Source organism: Anomaloglossus baeobatrachus, chromosome 6 (assembly GCF_048569485.1).
Source record: "Anomaloglossus baeobatrachus isolate aAnoBae1 chromosome 6, aAnoBae1.hap1, whole genome shotgun sequence".
Lineage (NCBI taxonomy): Eukaryota > Metazoa > Chordata > Amphibia > Anura > Aromobatidae > Anomaloglossus > Anomaloglossus baeobatrachus.
The window spans coordinates 468,147,197-468,162,243 of NC_134358.1; the positions used below are offsets into that span (position 1 = coordinate 468,147,197).

At 43.7% G+C, this 15,047-nt stretch overlaps 1 protein-coding gene across 3 annotated transcripts in view; it reads right to left on the bottom strand.

The window, feature by feature from the left end:
- Positions 1–15,047, bottom strand: part of LOC142243409 (ATP synthase subunit C lysine N-methyltransferase-like) — a 104,260-nt gene that overhangs the window by 26,452 nt on the left and 62,761 nt on the right. For all 3 annotated transcript variants that reach the window (XM_075315320.1, XM_075315319.1, XM_075315318.1), the window contains 2 exons: positions 11,708–11,845; positions 4,002–4,052 (listed from right to left, as the gene is read on the bottom strand). In XM_075315320.1, the coding sequence (XP_075171435.1) occupies positions 4,002–4,052; positions 11,708–11,845 (189 nt within the window). The remainder of the gene's footprint in view (positions 1–4,001; positions 4,053–11,707; positions 11,846–15,047) is intronic.

Sequence of the window (15,047 nt, forward strand, 5' to 3'; positions counted from 1 at the left end):
CCGGGGTAAGCTAGTGGTTTCACACATCCGGCTTTTCTTGACTTTGTCGGATGCTGCGCGCCCCAGAGAAAATATGGGTCTTTTTAATAAAAATATTTTCTATATTTACTTCTCTCCAGCGATGCTGTCTCCGGCTAAGCTGCCTCCCGCTCCTTATCGCCGCTCATTATACTCACTGAATATTCAGTGCCCTGAGGAGCTGGAAGCAGGAACAGCGCTGGGGACTTCAGTGCCGGGGACCGCATCGCTGGGTGAGTGTACAGCAGAGTATGTGTGTGTGTGTGTGTGTACATGCATGTGCGCTATGTGTGTATGCACACAGTGTATCCATGTGTCTGCTGTGTGTGTGTATACATGCATGTGCGCTATGTGTGTATGCGCTCGGTGTATCTATGTGTGTATATGTGCTCAGTGTGTGTGTGTATACATGCATGTGCGCTGTGTGTATGCGCTCGGTGTATCCATGTGTGTCTGCTGTGTGTGTGTATAGATGCATGTGCGCTATGTGTGTATGCGCTCGGTGTATCTATGTGTGTCTGCTGTGTGTGTGTATATGTGCTCAGTGTGTGTGTGTATACATGCATGTGCGCTGTGTGTATGCGCTCGGTGTATCCATCTGTGTCTGCTGTGTGTGTGTATATACATGCATGTCCGCTGTGTGTATGCGCCCAGTGTATCCATGTGTGTCTGCTATGTGTGTATATGTGCTCAGTGTGTGTGTATATACATGCATGTGCGCTGTGTGTATACGCCCAGTGTATCCATGTGTGTCTGCTATGTGTGTATATGTGCTCAGTGTGTGTGTGTGTGTGTGTGTGTATATACATGCATGTGCGCTGTGTGTATGCACCCAGTGTATCCATGTGTGTCTGCTATGTGTGTATATGTGCTCAGTGTGTGTGTGTATATACATGCATGTGCGCTGTGTGTATGCGCCCAGTGTATCCATGTGTGTCTGCTATGTGTGTATATGTGCTCAGTGTGTGTGTGTGTATATATACAGTCAGGGTCAGAAATATTTGGACAGTGACACAAGTTTTGTTATTTTAGCTGTTTACAAAAACATGTTCAGAAATACAATTATATATATAATATGGGCTGAAAGTGCACACTCCCAGCTGCAATATGAGAGTTTTCACATCCAAATCGGAGAAAGGGTTTAGGAATCATAGCTCTGTAATGCATAGCCTCCTCTTTTTCAAGGGACCAAAAGTAATTGGACAAGGGACTCTAAGGGCTGCAATTAACTCTGAAGGCGTCTCCCTCGTTAACCTGTAATCAATGAAGTAGTTAAAAGGTCTGGGGTTGATTACAGGTGTGTGGTTTTGCATTTGGAAGCCGTTGCTGTGACCAGACAACATGCGGTCTAAGGAACTCTCAATTGAGGTGAAGCAGAACATCCTGAGGCTGAAAAAAAGAGAAAAAATCCATCAGAGAGATAGCAGACATGCTTGGAGTAGCAAAATCAACAGTCGGGTACATTCTGAGAAAAAAGGAATTGACTGGTGAGCTTGGGAACTCAAAAAGGCCTGGGCGTCCACGGATGACAACAGTGGTGGATGATCGCCGCATACTTTCTTTGGTGAAGAAGAACCCGTTCACAACATCAACTGAAGTCCAGAACACTCTCAGTGAAGTAGGTTTATCTGTCTCTAAGTCAACAGTAAAGAGAAGACTCCATGAAAGTAAATACAAAGGGTTCACATCTAGATGCAAACCATTCATCAATTCCAAAAATAGACAGGCCAGAGTTAAATTTGCTGAAAAACACCTCATGAAGCCAGCTCAGTTCTGGAAAAGTATTCTATGGACAGATGAGACAAAGATCAACCTGTACCAGAATGATGGGAAGAAAAAAGTTTGGAGAAGAAAGGGAACGGCACATGATCCAAGGCACACCACATCCTCTGTAAAACATGGTGGAGGCAACGTGATGGCATGGGCATGCATGGCTTTCAATGGCACTGGGTCACTTGTGTTTATTGATGACATAACAGCAGACAAGAGTAGCCGGATGAATTCTAAAGTTTACCGGGATATACTTTCAGCCCAGATTCAGCCAAATGCCGCAAAGTTGATCGGACGGCGCTTCATAGTACAGATGGACAATGACTCCAAGCATACAGCCAAAGCTACCCAGGAGTTCATGAGTGCTAAAAAGTGGAACATTCTGCAATGGCCAAGTCAATCACCAGATCTTAACCCAATTGAGCATGCATTTCACTTGCTCAATCCAGACTTAAGACGGAAAGACCCACAAACAAGCAATACCTGAAGGCTGCGGCTGTAAAGGCCTGGCAAAGCATTAAGAAGGAGGAAACCCAGCGTTTGGTGATGTCCATGGGTTCCAGACTTAAGGCAGTGATTGTCTCCAAAGGATTCGCAACAAAATATTGAAAATAAAAATATTTTGTTTGGGTTTGGTTTATTTGTCCAATTACTTTTGACCTCCTAAAATGTGGAGTGTTTGTAAAGAAATGTGTACAATTCCTACAATTTCTATCAGATATTTTTGTTCAAACCTTCAAATTAAACGTTACAATCTGCACTTGAATTCTGTTGTAGAGGTTTCATTTCAAATCCAATGTGGTGGCATGCAGAGCCCAACTCGCGAAAATTGTGTCACTGTCCAAATATTTCTGGACCTAACTGTACATGCATGTGCGCTGTGTGTATGCACCCAGTGTATCCATGTGTGTCTGCTATGTGTGTATATGTGCTCAGTGTGTGTGTGTATATACATGCATGTGCGCTGTGTGTATGCACCCAGTGTATCCATGTGTGTCTGCTATGTGTGTGTGTGTGTGTGTGTGTAACTGTACACTGTACAGGACAGTGGCTGCGCCGCAACTTCCTGGTCACATGAAAACACGTGATCGGAGGTTGTCGCGTGGCAACTGTAGTGTACACAGTGCAAGGGAGCGCGCCGGATGCGACAAAGTGGAGAAAAGGGAAGCGACAGTGCTGACGTGTGCCGGGAGCCGGGGTAAGCTAGTAACCATCTTACACATCGGTAACTAAGGAAAGCGGTTTCTATAGTTACCCGATGCGTACTATGGATACCAGCCTACGCCGGCTCCGGCACACGTGTGCTAGTGGCTTTTCTCCACTTTGTCTTGCGGTGTGGGCTTCGGGTGCTGCAGCAGTCACCTGGGTGTTGGGCGTCTCCGTGTGGATTCGGGGAATGCGTGCGGGGGAACAGGGTCAGGGCGAGCATCCAATGCGTGAGGGGGCGGGGCCTGGCCAAGCGTCCAATGCGTGCAGGGTGCCGGGGCGAGCGGCCAATCCATGGGGGGGCGGTGCCAGGGCGAGCCGAGCGGCCAATCCGTGCTGGGGGGGCGGGGCCATGCAGAGGCCAGCGGCCAATCCGTTGGTTGTCACCGTAAGGACACAATTTTGGAGCAAGACAGACAGACAGACAGAATAAGGCAAATATTATATATATATATATATATATACCCCCCGTATATTCGGATTATAAGACGCACCCCCTACTTTCCCCCAAAATTTGGGGGAACAAAAGTGCGTCTTATAAAGCGAAGAATACGGTAAGTGTCTTTGTATTGTTGCTCCCTTTTTGGTTTAATTAGTAACATGCTAAATCAGATAAAAAAAATCCTCACTTATAGTTGAACATTACCACATACAAAATAATTATTATCGTATCCGATATATAATAAGTTTTTTCTGATACAGCTGCTTCTAAAGTCTTTAAAGGGGTTGTCCACTACTTGGACAATCCCTGGCTAAATATTATTTTCTCCTGTGTAAAATGAAAACAGCTGATACCTCTAGCACCAGCCCCCCTTTCCAGCGATGCTGGTGCCAATTCTCCAAGGACTTGTGGGACATTATGCCACCTGAGCAACAGGTATAGTTTTAGGTCATATTTATGCAAAAATATAGAAAATTCTGAGGGGATCATAAACTTTAAAGTAACACTGTAGATAGTCAGACAAAAAATGTACAAAACAAAACTTAATTTAAAGTAGATTACTCACCATGTGTGGTACGCCAAATATGACTACATTTGTGTACTGTGAAAAACTGACCTATAAAAAGATTGCCAAAATTAATAAGTGAATTTAATATCCCATCCCTTTACAACATGACATTGTAATGCAATAATCAAAAAACATTCACTTCATTTGACAAAGAAAATAAATCTAAATAAATAAAAATTGTAACAGAGGTACTCCCTCAGTTTGCGTCTGAAGGCCGCTTTACACGCTACGACATCGCTAAAGCGATCTCGTTGGGGTCATGGAATTTGTGACATCCGGCCGCATTAGCGATGTCGTTGCATGTGACACCTATGAGCGATTTTGAATCGTCGCAAAAATGTTCAAAATCGCTCATCGGTGACATGCCCCCTAATCTCGATTATCGTTGCTGCTGCAGCTATGATGTAGTTCGTCGCTCCTGTGGCAGCACACACCGCTATGTGTGACACCGCAGGAACGAGGAACCTCACCTTACCTGCGGCCGTCGGCAATGAGGAAGGAAGGAGGTGGGCGGGATGTTATGTCCCGCTCATCTCTGCCCCTCCGCTTCTATTGGGCGGCCGCTTAGCGACGTCGCTATGACGCCGAACGAACCGTCCCCTTAGAAAGGAGGCGGTTCGCCGGTCACAGCGACGTTGCTAGGCAGGTAAGTAGTGTGACGGGTCCGCGCAATTTTGTGCGCCACGGGCAGCGATTTGCCCGTGACGCACAAACGATGGGGGCGGGTACGCACGCTAGCGAGATCGCAGCATGTAAAGTGGCCTTTAGTTGCATCGGGGTAGGCACTGGAGGCACTTAGTATAAAACATCCAGGCAGCTTTATTAACAGTTCATAAAGCATGCCATCAGAACAGAAAAATAAAGGGTAGGTCAATGAAAGAACACAATATACACGTTTCCAAAAACGGCACTTCCATGTCAGTCCAGTAAGTCCAAGTACAAACTTTTCACAAGAGGTCTTCTCACCTCTGCACGCTGACCCCGGTCAGTTTATCAAACCCCCACTCATGGGTTCATTCCTGGAGGTTTCACAACACCTCCACACTCAGACCATGGGCCAAACAGACTGACACCATTTTAAACCATGTGGTCTGTCAGCCACATGTCAAACACTCCCATGTGCAGAGGTATGTGGATAGCCAGACCCGCCCATCTCTCTGGCTATCTGAAAGACCAGGCCCAGAAATGCCCTAACAAGCCTTGTGGCACTACAAATGCTAGAAAAAATATCCACACACACATATACAGTGGTGGCCGAAATAGTTGACATTATAATTGTCCGGGACAGTGAAGTATTTGTCCCAGAAAATTATTGCAATTTCATATGTTTTGTTATACACATTTATGTCCTTTGTGTGTAGCTTTGAACAACAACAATAAAAGCCAAATTGACCAGAATTACACACAAAACCCCATAAATGGGCAGAACAAAATTGTTGGCACCTTTCCAAAAATGTGGGTAAATAACTTTTTTTTAAGCATTTGATGCTCACTCATACTGGCTTTTCGCAAGTAACAGGTGTGGGCAATATGAAAATTATACCTAAATAAAATAAATATAATAAAAGATAAGTTGACTCAATGTTTGCATTATGTGTTTGTGTGTGCCAAACTAAGTATGAGGAAAAGAAAAAGCAGAAGACATCTCTCTGAGGAATTAAGAACCAAAATTGTTGAAAAATATCAATAATCTCAAGGTTACAAGTCCTGCTCCAGAAATCATGATGTTCCTTTGTCCATGGTGCACAACATAATCAAGAGGTTTACAACTCATGGCATAGGAACTAAACTACCTTAATGTGGACATCAAATAAAACTTGAAAATGCAGGATAGTGTCCTGATGGTGGAAAAGCAGCCCCAATCAAGTTTCTGAAACGTTATGGCAGGAGATCAGGGAGGTCCCCTCTGGTGACACAGAGACATAAAACACTAAACTGCAGCTTGCCAAAATATGAAAAGCCAAAATCTTTCTGGAAAAGAGGGTAAGCACATCATTCTACTGTTTACCAAAAACAGAATGAGGCTTTCAAAGAAAACAACACAGTACCTAAAGTCAAATATGGTGAAGGTTCAAAGATGTTTTAGGCTAAGAACGCTCTTTGCGTTCACCTACTTGCAGTTCTAAACGCACGTTTTGGGCTCTCACTTGAATTTAAGCACAAAGTATAATATAACCTTATGTGACTGTATAGATTGAGGGGCTTTTTCCGTGACTCAGTGTGAGTAATAGAGGGAAATCATCGTTATGTGCCCACATGATAAAATCGATTTACATCTTATGAAGAATAAGGTAATTTTTTCTACTCGAACTTTGATCCATGCGCTGAATGCAGGCTTTTTTTTGTATGGCCACATAGATGAGGTATTATTCAGCCATAGCATTCAGTGCCTTTTAAGTAATCCGCAAGTATGCCTACATATTGAGGTCAATATAAATATATACAATTTAAGGCATAGCTATTGTGAGTTGCTTTGACTCAAAATAGATATAATTCATATACAGAAAATCCACTAAGCCATCCTAATTAATTAATCTTTTGATACAAAAGCCAGAGCATGTTGTTATTTACATGGTGTCTCAACCTTCCTATTGTGTACCGTACACTGTAGCACTTCGTTTTTTTTTATGTGTTTTTAATGTAAATAATCGCAATGTGAATTTTTGTCAATTTGTATCAATAAAGTATTTTTTGTACCTCATATGTGCAAGTACTCCCTTTCTCTCTGTTTAAAGTGTATAATGCAGTTAGCATACAATTGTAGTAAAATGAAAATTTGGATTTATTTATGTCTTTTTAACCTGGTCTTGAGTTCATTGACAACAGCCACATTTTTAACCCTTTCCTCCTCTATACATTGATGTTTGCGTGCGAGTGTGCTGCAGCCAATTCAATGCTACTATAGGGGTTGTGCCTGTCACAAGCCCATGAGATGAGCCTTTGAAAATTATTGTGGTTAAGACCCTATTTGAGCTGGGGTTTTTTGTTCTTTAAAGGGAACCTGTCATGGGCAATATGCACTCAGAACCACAAGCAGTTCTAGGTGCATATTTCTAATCCCTGTGGCCTCCACGTCCCTGTACGACCTCCCTACAATGCCTGGGCATGCTCCCGATGAGGCAGCAGATGTTTTCCTGAGGGATCTCTTCCAAGACCTGGCTTAAAGTGAACCTGTCAGGTGCAATATGCACCCAGAACCAAGAGTAGTTCTGGGTGCATATCTCTAATCCCTGCCTTACTGTCCCTGCATCTAGTAGCATACATAAAGAGATCTTTAGAAAAAGTATTTCTAAAGATCGTTTATGATATGCTAATTAGCGCAGGGACTGCACAAGGGTGTTAAGTAGGGACAGTTAGGCAGGGATTAGAGATATGCACCCAGAACTACTCTTGGTTCTGGGTGCATATTGCACTTCACAGGTTCACTTTAAGCCAGGTCTTAGAAGAGATCCCTCAGGAAAACATCTGCTGCCTCATCGGGAGCATGCCCAGGCATTGTAGGGAGGTCGTACAGGGACGTGGAGACCCTACTACAACTACTACAGGGTGCAGGGAGGTAAAGCTCACCAGTTCACTACACCGACACTGGAACAAAGGGAATACTGGATTGGTTAAGACCAGCAGAAACGCACAAACCGGGTGGCAGCAACTCCAAACCAGTGAGTCAAGCAAAAGTTAAATGCAGCCCCTGTCTGAATTATTCCTACGCCTCTGCACCCATAGACTACAACCACCATCATACTCCCCTGGGGCCAAGTTCTAATTGCGGAGAGCCATTACACCTAGGCTGCTCAGTACCACCAGCCCCAGCAGTGAGAGACTTTGCAGCGGCGGCTTTCCATATATTGCTGCATACCGCAAGTGGAGTCACGAAAAACTATTTTTATTACTTTTCCCTTGTACAAATTCCCCTTTTAGGCGACCCCCAGGGTCATGGAACCAGGCAACGGACACCCAGTGAACTTTCCCAGTAATATACAGCCTGGGACCGCGTACCCCAAAGCCCTGGGGTGCGTCATATTCATCTGTATTTACAGCTACAAGTGGAGCACTGTACTTAACAGGGCTGGGACGAAGGGTTGGCAGCTTGGGCACCTTTGGCCTCTCCGAAGGGGAGACACTTTAGAGGTAAAAAAAAAACAAACCTGACATTGCTGATTGCCTTCAGCCGCTCATCACCTCCCTCCGGCCAAAAGCATTCAACATATTGACGAGCGGTACACAGGAACAGAGGTGAATAGTATCAGTCATTGACATCGCTCACCCCACTTTCTGCCTGCGCCTGGCCGTTGATCCCTACCTGAACTCAATTAAATTTGTGTCTATCAGACAAAAATACAATAGATGTGAGTGGCACTGGCACAGGAGCTGTAATCAGCTCCCTATGCTACCTGGAACTCCCATCAGAATACACGGCACTGCCTTTATAATGTTGGAGATATCGGATGGCGCGATGTAGTGATGTCATTGCACCGTTCAACGCCCACTGTTGATAGAAAAAGAGATGGCGGCTCTGCTGGATTGGGAGCCTGGATTAGGAGAGTGTAAACAGGGTTTTTTTTTTCTTATTATTATTCTTAGATTATTATGCTATTCCAAAAAGGGCTGTTGGGTTTATCAGAATATTAGAAGCGGGGCCATCAGAAGAGGGGCTGGTGGACATTATACTATATGTTAGGCGACCAATATACGTATCAATGCATTGGGTGCGGTGGTGGACTTCATTATATATATTGGGGGGTGTTGTGCTGACCAAACTATATAATAGGGGGCTGTTGTGAATATCATACTATACGGTTGGCTGTGGTGACCATCCTGTGAATGGGGGCTGTGTGCGGAAGGTGTACACTTTGGAAAGGACAGCGTGGTAAGGATCAGGAGGGTATAGTGTTAAGAGCAGGTACAAAATGGATATAGAATGGGTGCAGCGTGTAATGCCACCAAGACCCCACTGCTGGGAGGAAAAGAACTTTAACCTTCCTAATAGAATTCAGATTTAAATCACATACGGGTGCCAGTATGGTTCAGGCACTGCTCTGTGTAAAAAGACGCAGTGCCAGCTCACCTGGATAGGACTTCCCCGATATGGATCATGGACAACACCCTGCTAGGTATAGGCAGGGAAGAAAGAGAAAATCCAGCTCCAATGCAGTAAAAAGATTTGGCTTTATTACAGGCTACTGTGGCTAAAATCCAACTAACAAATTGTTGAGAATAAAAATTTCCAGGGGAAACAAAAATAGACCACAGACCAAAGCTACGCGTTTCAGACTTGGTGTCCTTTGTCAGAGCTTAGGTATCCAAATTCCGGACATCTTTTAACTGAAATCAGCTAATTAAGACAGGTGAATATGCCATGTTCCTCATAGGAGACGATCTTCATGCTATTAGTGTCTATACGGCCTCGAAGAATTTGCAGTCTCATACACAATGAATGTTACATAGTGCATAAATATAATAAAAAAAATTACACAATTCATTAACTATGTAAAATAGAAAAAAGAAAATTACAACACATCAAAATTATTTTTAAGTTAAATAATCAATATCATAGCGATGCAATAATTTCTTAAAAAAACTCTCCACAGACATTGATATAAAATTACATCATGGATAACAATTAGTCGGTTCAAAAGAAGGCACAAAAGGCAGGTTTGCAATGCTATTAAACTGCAGATTAACCTCACATCTGCAGGTTAATAGCATTTTATTTTCATGTGACAGGTTACCTTTAAGCTATATTACGATAGTTTCCATGACTGTCCTTGGGCCTGATATTTAAAATATAGGACGTCAGGATGAATATCGTTATTTCTCCTGCTGTTAAATCGCTGATCGTTACACACTGTTCTGGTTAGTTTTTGCTCGTTGGTCTCCCGCTGTGCAACACGCATCGGCGTGTGACTGTGGGAGACCAACGAGCACTGACTCTTTGTAAGCAGCGTACGCTGGTAACCAGGGTAAATATCGGGTAATTAAGCAAAGCGCTTCGCTTGGTTACCTGATATTTACCCTGGTTACCAGTGGACGCTGCTTACAGGTTGCCAGCACTGGCTCCCTGCACACGTAGCCAGGGTAAATATCGGGTAACTAAGCAAAGCGCTTTGCTTAGTAACCCGATGTGTACCCTAGCTACGTATACAGGGAGCCAGCGCAGGCAGCCTGTAAGCGGTGTACACTGGTACCAGGGTTAATATCGGGTAATCAAGCAAAGCGCTTTGCTTAGTTACCCGATAATTGCCTTGGTTACCAAGCGCAGCATAGTTACAGGAGTCACTGGTGGCTGGTCGCTGGTGAGATCTGCCTGATTGACAGCTCACCAGTGACCATTTAGCGACGCACCAACGATCCCTGCCAGGTCGAATCACTTGTGGGATCGTTGGTGCGTCGCTATGTGTGACCCCAGCCTTAGATTGGCTGGAGACTGAACTGTTTGAAGAAATGAACAAAGAAAGGTAAAATTACACAATGAATAAGTGACTTCATCTAATTTGCTTGGCAATGTGCTAAATAACTAAGCTGCAAACCAGTTACTATAAACATTATGTTGTCTTACACCCAAAGAAACTATTCTAATGTGCCAGTCTACAACCCTGATTCATTACACTGTGATATACATATGATTTGGTATATTACAAACCAAATGCAATTTTTCAATTGACCAGTGTAATCACTCAATTTTCATGTGATTGCAAGACACATTTGCCTCTCTAAAAAAATAATATTGAGAACGAATTTAGTTTCATACACATGTTCCCTAGATACACATAGATGCACATTTTCCACTATAATTCTGCTACGTAAAAGTATAGGATCTATTAAAGGCAACCTGTTGCATGCAAAAACGCTACCTACAGATATGGGGTTAATCTGCAAGTTAATAGCATTTGAAACCAACTGAGCGCCTCCACACTGAATCCTGCTGCCAGGAAAAAATGAACTTTAGCCCTCCCTGCAGCATTCTGGTTTCAGTCACAGGAGTCACCGCTCTGTGTATGGCGTGCAGAGGTTGAAAAGCAGAGCAGCTGGCAATCTGTTTTTTTGGGTGCGTGGTTACTGCCGCCGTGCTTCATAAACATAGAGGTTACTGAACCTGCGTCGGTCCTGCCCCATGGCTGAATCCAGAGCACTGTCGGGAGGATTAAAGTTAATTTCCTCCCGGTAGAAGAGTTCAATGTCAAGTCACTGAGCAGGTTTCAAATGCTATTAACATGCAGATTAACCCTATATCTGCAGGTTCATAGCATTTTTTTTTCTTTTACCTGTGAAAGGTTTCCATTATTTGTGGATGATTTTGCGAATCACATTCTGATCAGAGTTTGGTTAGAGTGTGATCAGACTGGAATCCATTTTTCTAAAAATTAATTATTTATCTTCTCTATTCTGTCAGTGTATGAAAATTGGACCGCACTTAGAGGTTATCTGAGTGCAGTCTGATTTTTTTTTCACTGGATAGGCTTAATTGGCTGTGAATGAGGTGATCCATTAGTCGGATACAAATTATGCATAGTGCGATTTTTTTTTTCTTTTTCCTTTGGACCACTCAATCAGAAGAAAAAATTCTGACATGCGCACAGCCTCATGAAATAACATTGGTCCTAGTGCGATCAGATATTTTGAGATTGTACTTGGACTGAAATTATGATAGTGTGCACAAGCCCTAAGAGAAATTAGGATAATAAAAAAAAAAAAAATGTCAATACCTTCCATAAATCAGATATGTTAAATTTGGTATTTTGATGTACACCTTCTCTCCATGCTTTATATCTTGAATACCACACAAGCCAAGGATTTAACTCGTAGCCCACAGCTTGGAACCCTTTTTTTGCAGCAGCGATTACCTTAAGAGAGAAAGATTTTTAGACTTTAAGTTATGTTAAAATTAAAACAAAAGTAACATTTGTCTATTTGCAGACCATTTACTTTGTCACAAAGTATGATTATAACATGCCACCACAGTGCCAATTTCTGATGTGAATTTCTAATGCAAAGCTGCCCAAAAATTATTTAACTGTAAAATATTATTAAGGTCCATGGTCGTGTGACAGGCAGGAGCGACCTTAAACGATCGCAAAAGAGCCAAAAATCGTTGGTAAATGAGAGGTTGTTCGTTTACCAAAAATTGTTGTCTCGTACATAGCGAGGTTGTTCGTCGTTCCTGCGGCATCACACATCGCTATGTGTGACACCGCAGGAGTGACGAACATCTCCTTACCTGCGTCCACCGGCAATGAGGAAGGAGGTGGGCGGGATGTTCCAGCCGCTCATCTCCGCCCCTCTGCTATTGGACGGCCGTTTTGTGACGTCACTGTGACGCCGAACGCACCTCCCCTTTGAAGGAGGGATTGTTTGGCTTGTACAGCGACGTCGCAGAACAGGTATGTGCGTGTGACGCTGCCGTAGCGATAATGTTCACTACGGTAACGATCACCACATAATCGCACCTACAATGGGGGCGGGTGCTAACGCTCGCGACATCGCTAGCAATCGCTAGCGATGTCGCAGCGTGTAAAGCACCCTTTACAGTGTTACGAGAGCAGGAGAGCAGATGTGTCTGTCTGCTCTCTGCTGGATGAAGACAATAAGGCGCCTTGCTAGTGGCAGCCCATTGCAGCAGCAACAGTTTTAATTTGGAATTTTTTTGTTTTGTGTGAACCTTTTCTTTCTGAACCTTTTCTTTCTGAACCTCAGTTTTGGAACGTCTAAGGAATTTTCTCCAGTACTTTTTCCTTCTGAACCTTGGATCCTCTGGAATGTTTCCCTTGGATGTATGTTGCTACCCACAGCTATCTGTAGATATATATCTGAGATCACCATTGTAACCTAGGACTGGTATTATATGCACCTTCTGCCAAGCGGCCACTACCTGACTGGGAATTTGTACAGCCATCTATGTCTGGAGGCGAACACGGTATGCCATCTATTACGGACAGGCTTGGTGCGACTAACATGGACAAGGACTTCTGGAGCTGCGTAGGCTAATGTCTTCTACTGCAGTGGGTAGACCACGTGTCCCATGTGAGGTAAGGAGAACTTTCAGAGGTTGCAGAGCGGGAAAAAAAACTTAAGGCAAGGCGAAGACAGTTTAAACCTGTGGTCCCGTCCATCATCATGGGGAATGTTCAATCACTGGCAAATAAGTCGGATGAACTGCTGGCACTAATTCGGACTCAGAGGGAGTACAAGGAATGCAGTTTGCTGTGTTTTACTGAAACTTGGTTACATGCCCTGACTCAAGTGTTTCAGTACCAGGATTTCAAATGGTCCGGGCTGATAGAGACATTATGAAGAGTGGCAAAAATAAGGATGGAGGAGTTATACTCTACATAAGACCTGGGCAAGGGGCGGCCCGCGGGCCACATCCGGCCCACCTACTCACTGTGACCAGCCCGCCCGTCTTCAGCCGCTGCAGTGGAGCCGGGCTGCAGCGTGCCGGGCAGTGAGAGATCCTGCAGGTCCGCACAGTCAGTGCAGGCAGCGGAACGCAGGAATCTCTCCTCTGTTCCCTACCGGCACTTTCTCTGTGACACACGCGCGCGCTGTGATGTTATCAGTACTGCGCGCGTGTGTAATTTCAAAAGTTCCCGCCCAGCCGGCAGGAGAAGAGCGGCACAGCGGGGGCCTTCACAGAGAGAAGCAGCGGTGGGGGCCCCTCGGAGAACAGCATCAGCACAGCCAGGGCCCGTACAACAGAAGGAGCAGCTCAGCGGGGGGCCTGTACGGAGGTGCCTGAGAACGGAGACAATAACAAGGGAAAGGTAAGTAGTGACAAATAAGCTGAGGAGGGGACAATGGGGGAGGGGGGGACTGGTGACTAATACTGGGGGTGTAGTGGTGTAGTTTTACAGGTGTAGTATATGGTGTTGTGTATATAGTGATGTAGTATAAAGTGGTGTAGTACATGGGGTGTAGTGATGTAGTTTTATTACAGGTGTAGTATATAGGGGTGTAGTATATGGGGGTGTTGTATATAGTGATGTAGTATATTACAGGTGTACTATATGGAGGTGTAGTATATGGAGGTGTAGTATATTACAGGTGTAGTATATGGAGGTGTAGTATATTATAGGTGTACTATATGGAGGTGTAGTATATTATAGGTGTACTATATGGAGGTGTAGTATATTACAGGTGTACTATATGGAGGTGTAGTATATTGCAGGTGTACTATATGGAGGTGTAGTATACTACAGGTGTATTATATGGGGGTGTAGTATATTACAGGTGTAGTATATAGGTGTGTAGTGATGTAGTATATTACTGGTGTATATAGGGGTGTAGTGATTATATTACAGGTGTAGTATATAGGGGTGTAGTGGTGTACAGTAGTTTATTACAGGTGTATATAGGGGTGTAGTGATATAGTATATTACAGGTGTAGTATATAGAGGTGTAGTGATGTAGTATATTACAGGTATAGTATATGGGGGGTGTAGTGATGTATATTACAAGTGTAGTATATGGAGGGGTGTAGTGATGTAGTATATTACAGGTGGAGTATATGGGGGGTGTAGGGATGTAGTATATTACAGGTGTAGTATATGGTGGGTGTAGTGATGTATATTACAGGTGTAGTATATGGGGTGAAGTGATGTAGTATATTACAGGTGTAGTATATAGTGGTGTAGTATATTACAGGTGTAGTATTTGGGGGGTGTAGTGATGTCGTTTATTACAGGTGTAGTATATGGAGGGGGTGTAGTAATGTAGTATATTGGGTAGAATGGAGTTAATTATATTAGTCCCGCCCTCTAAACCAATCCCAATTTCTCATGCGGCCCATGGGAAAATTAATTGCCCACCCCTGCTCTAGTTGTATCAGACTGTGACGTGATCCGGAGGCGGTGCTCACAAGTTCTATCATTGTTGCTGCATAGGGAAAAAGGGGATGCGGGTTATTATGGGAAATGAAAGATTAATCAATCTAAAAACAACCTAACAATAACAGTACTTATTAAACAGGATATAGTATAAATTAATCGCAGTCCTAAGAGTTATAAACGTCATATATATGCAGTAGGAATTATCAAGGTTAGGTTAATA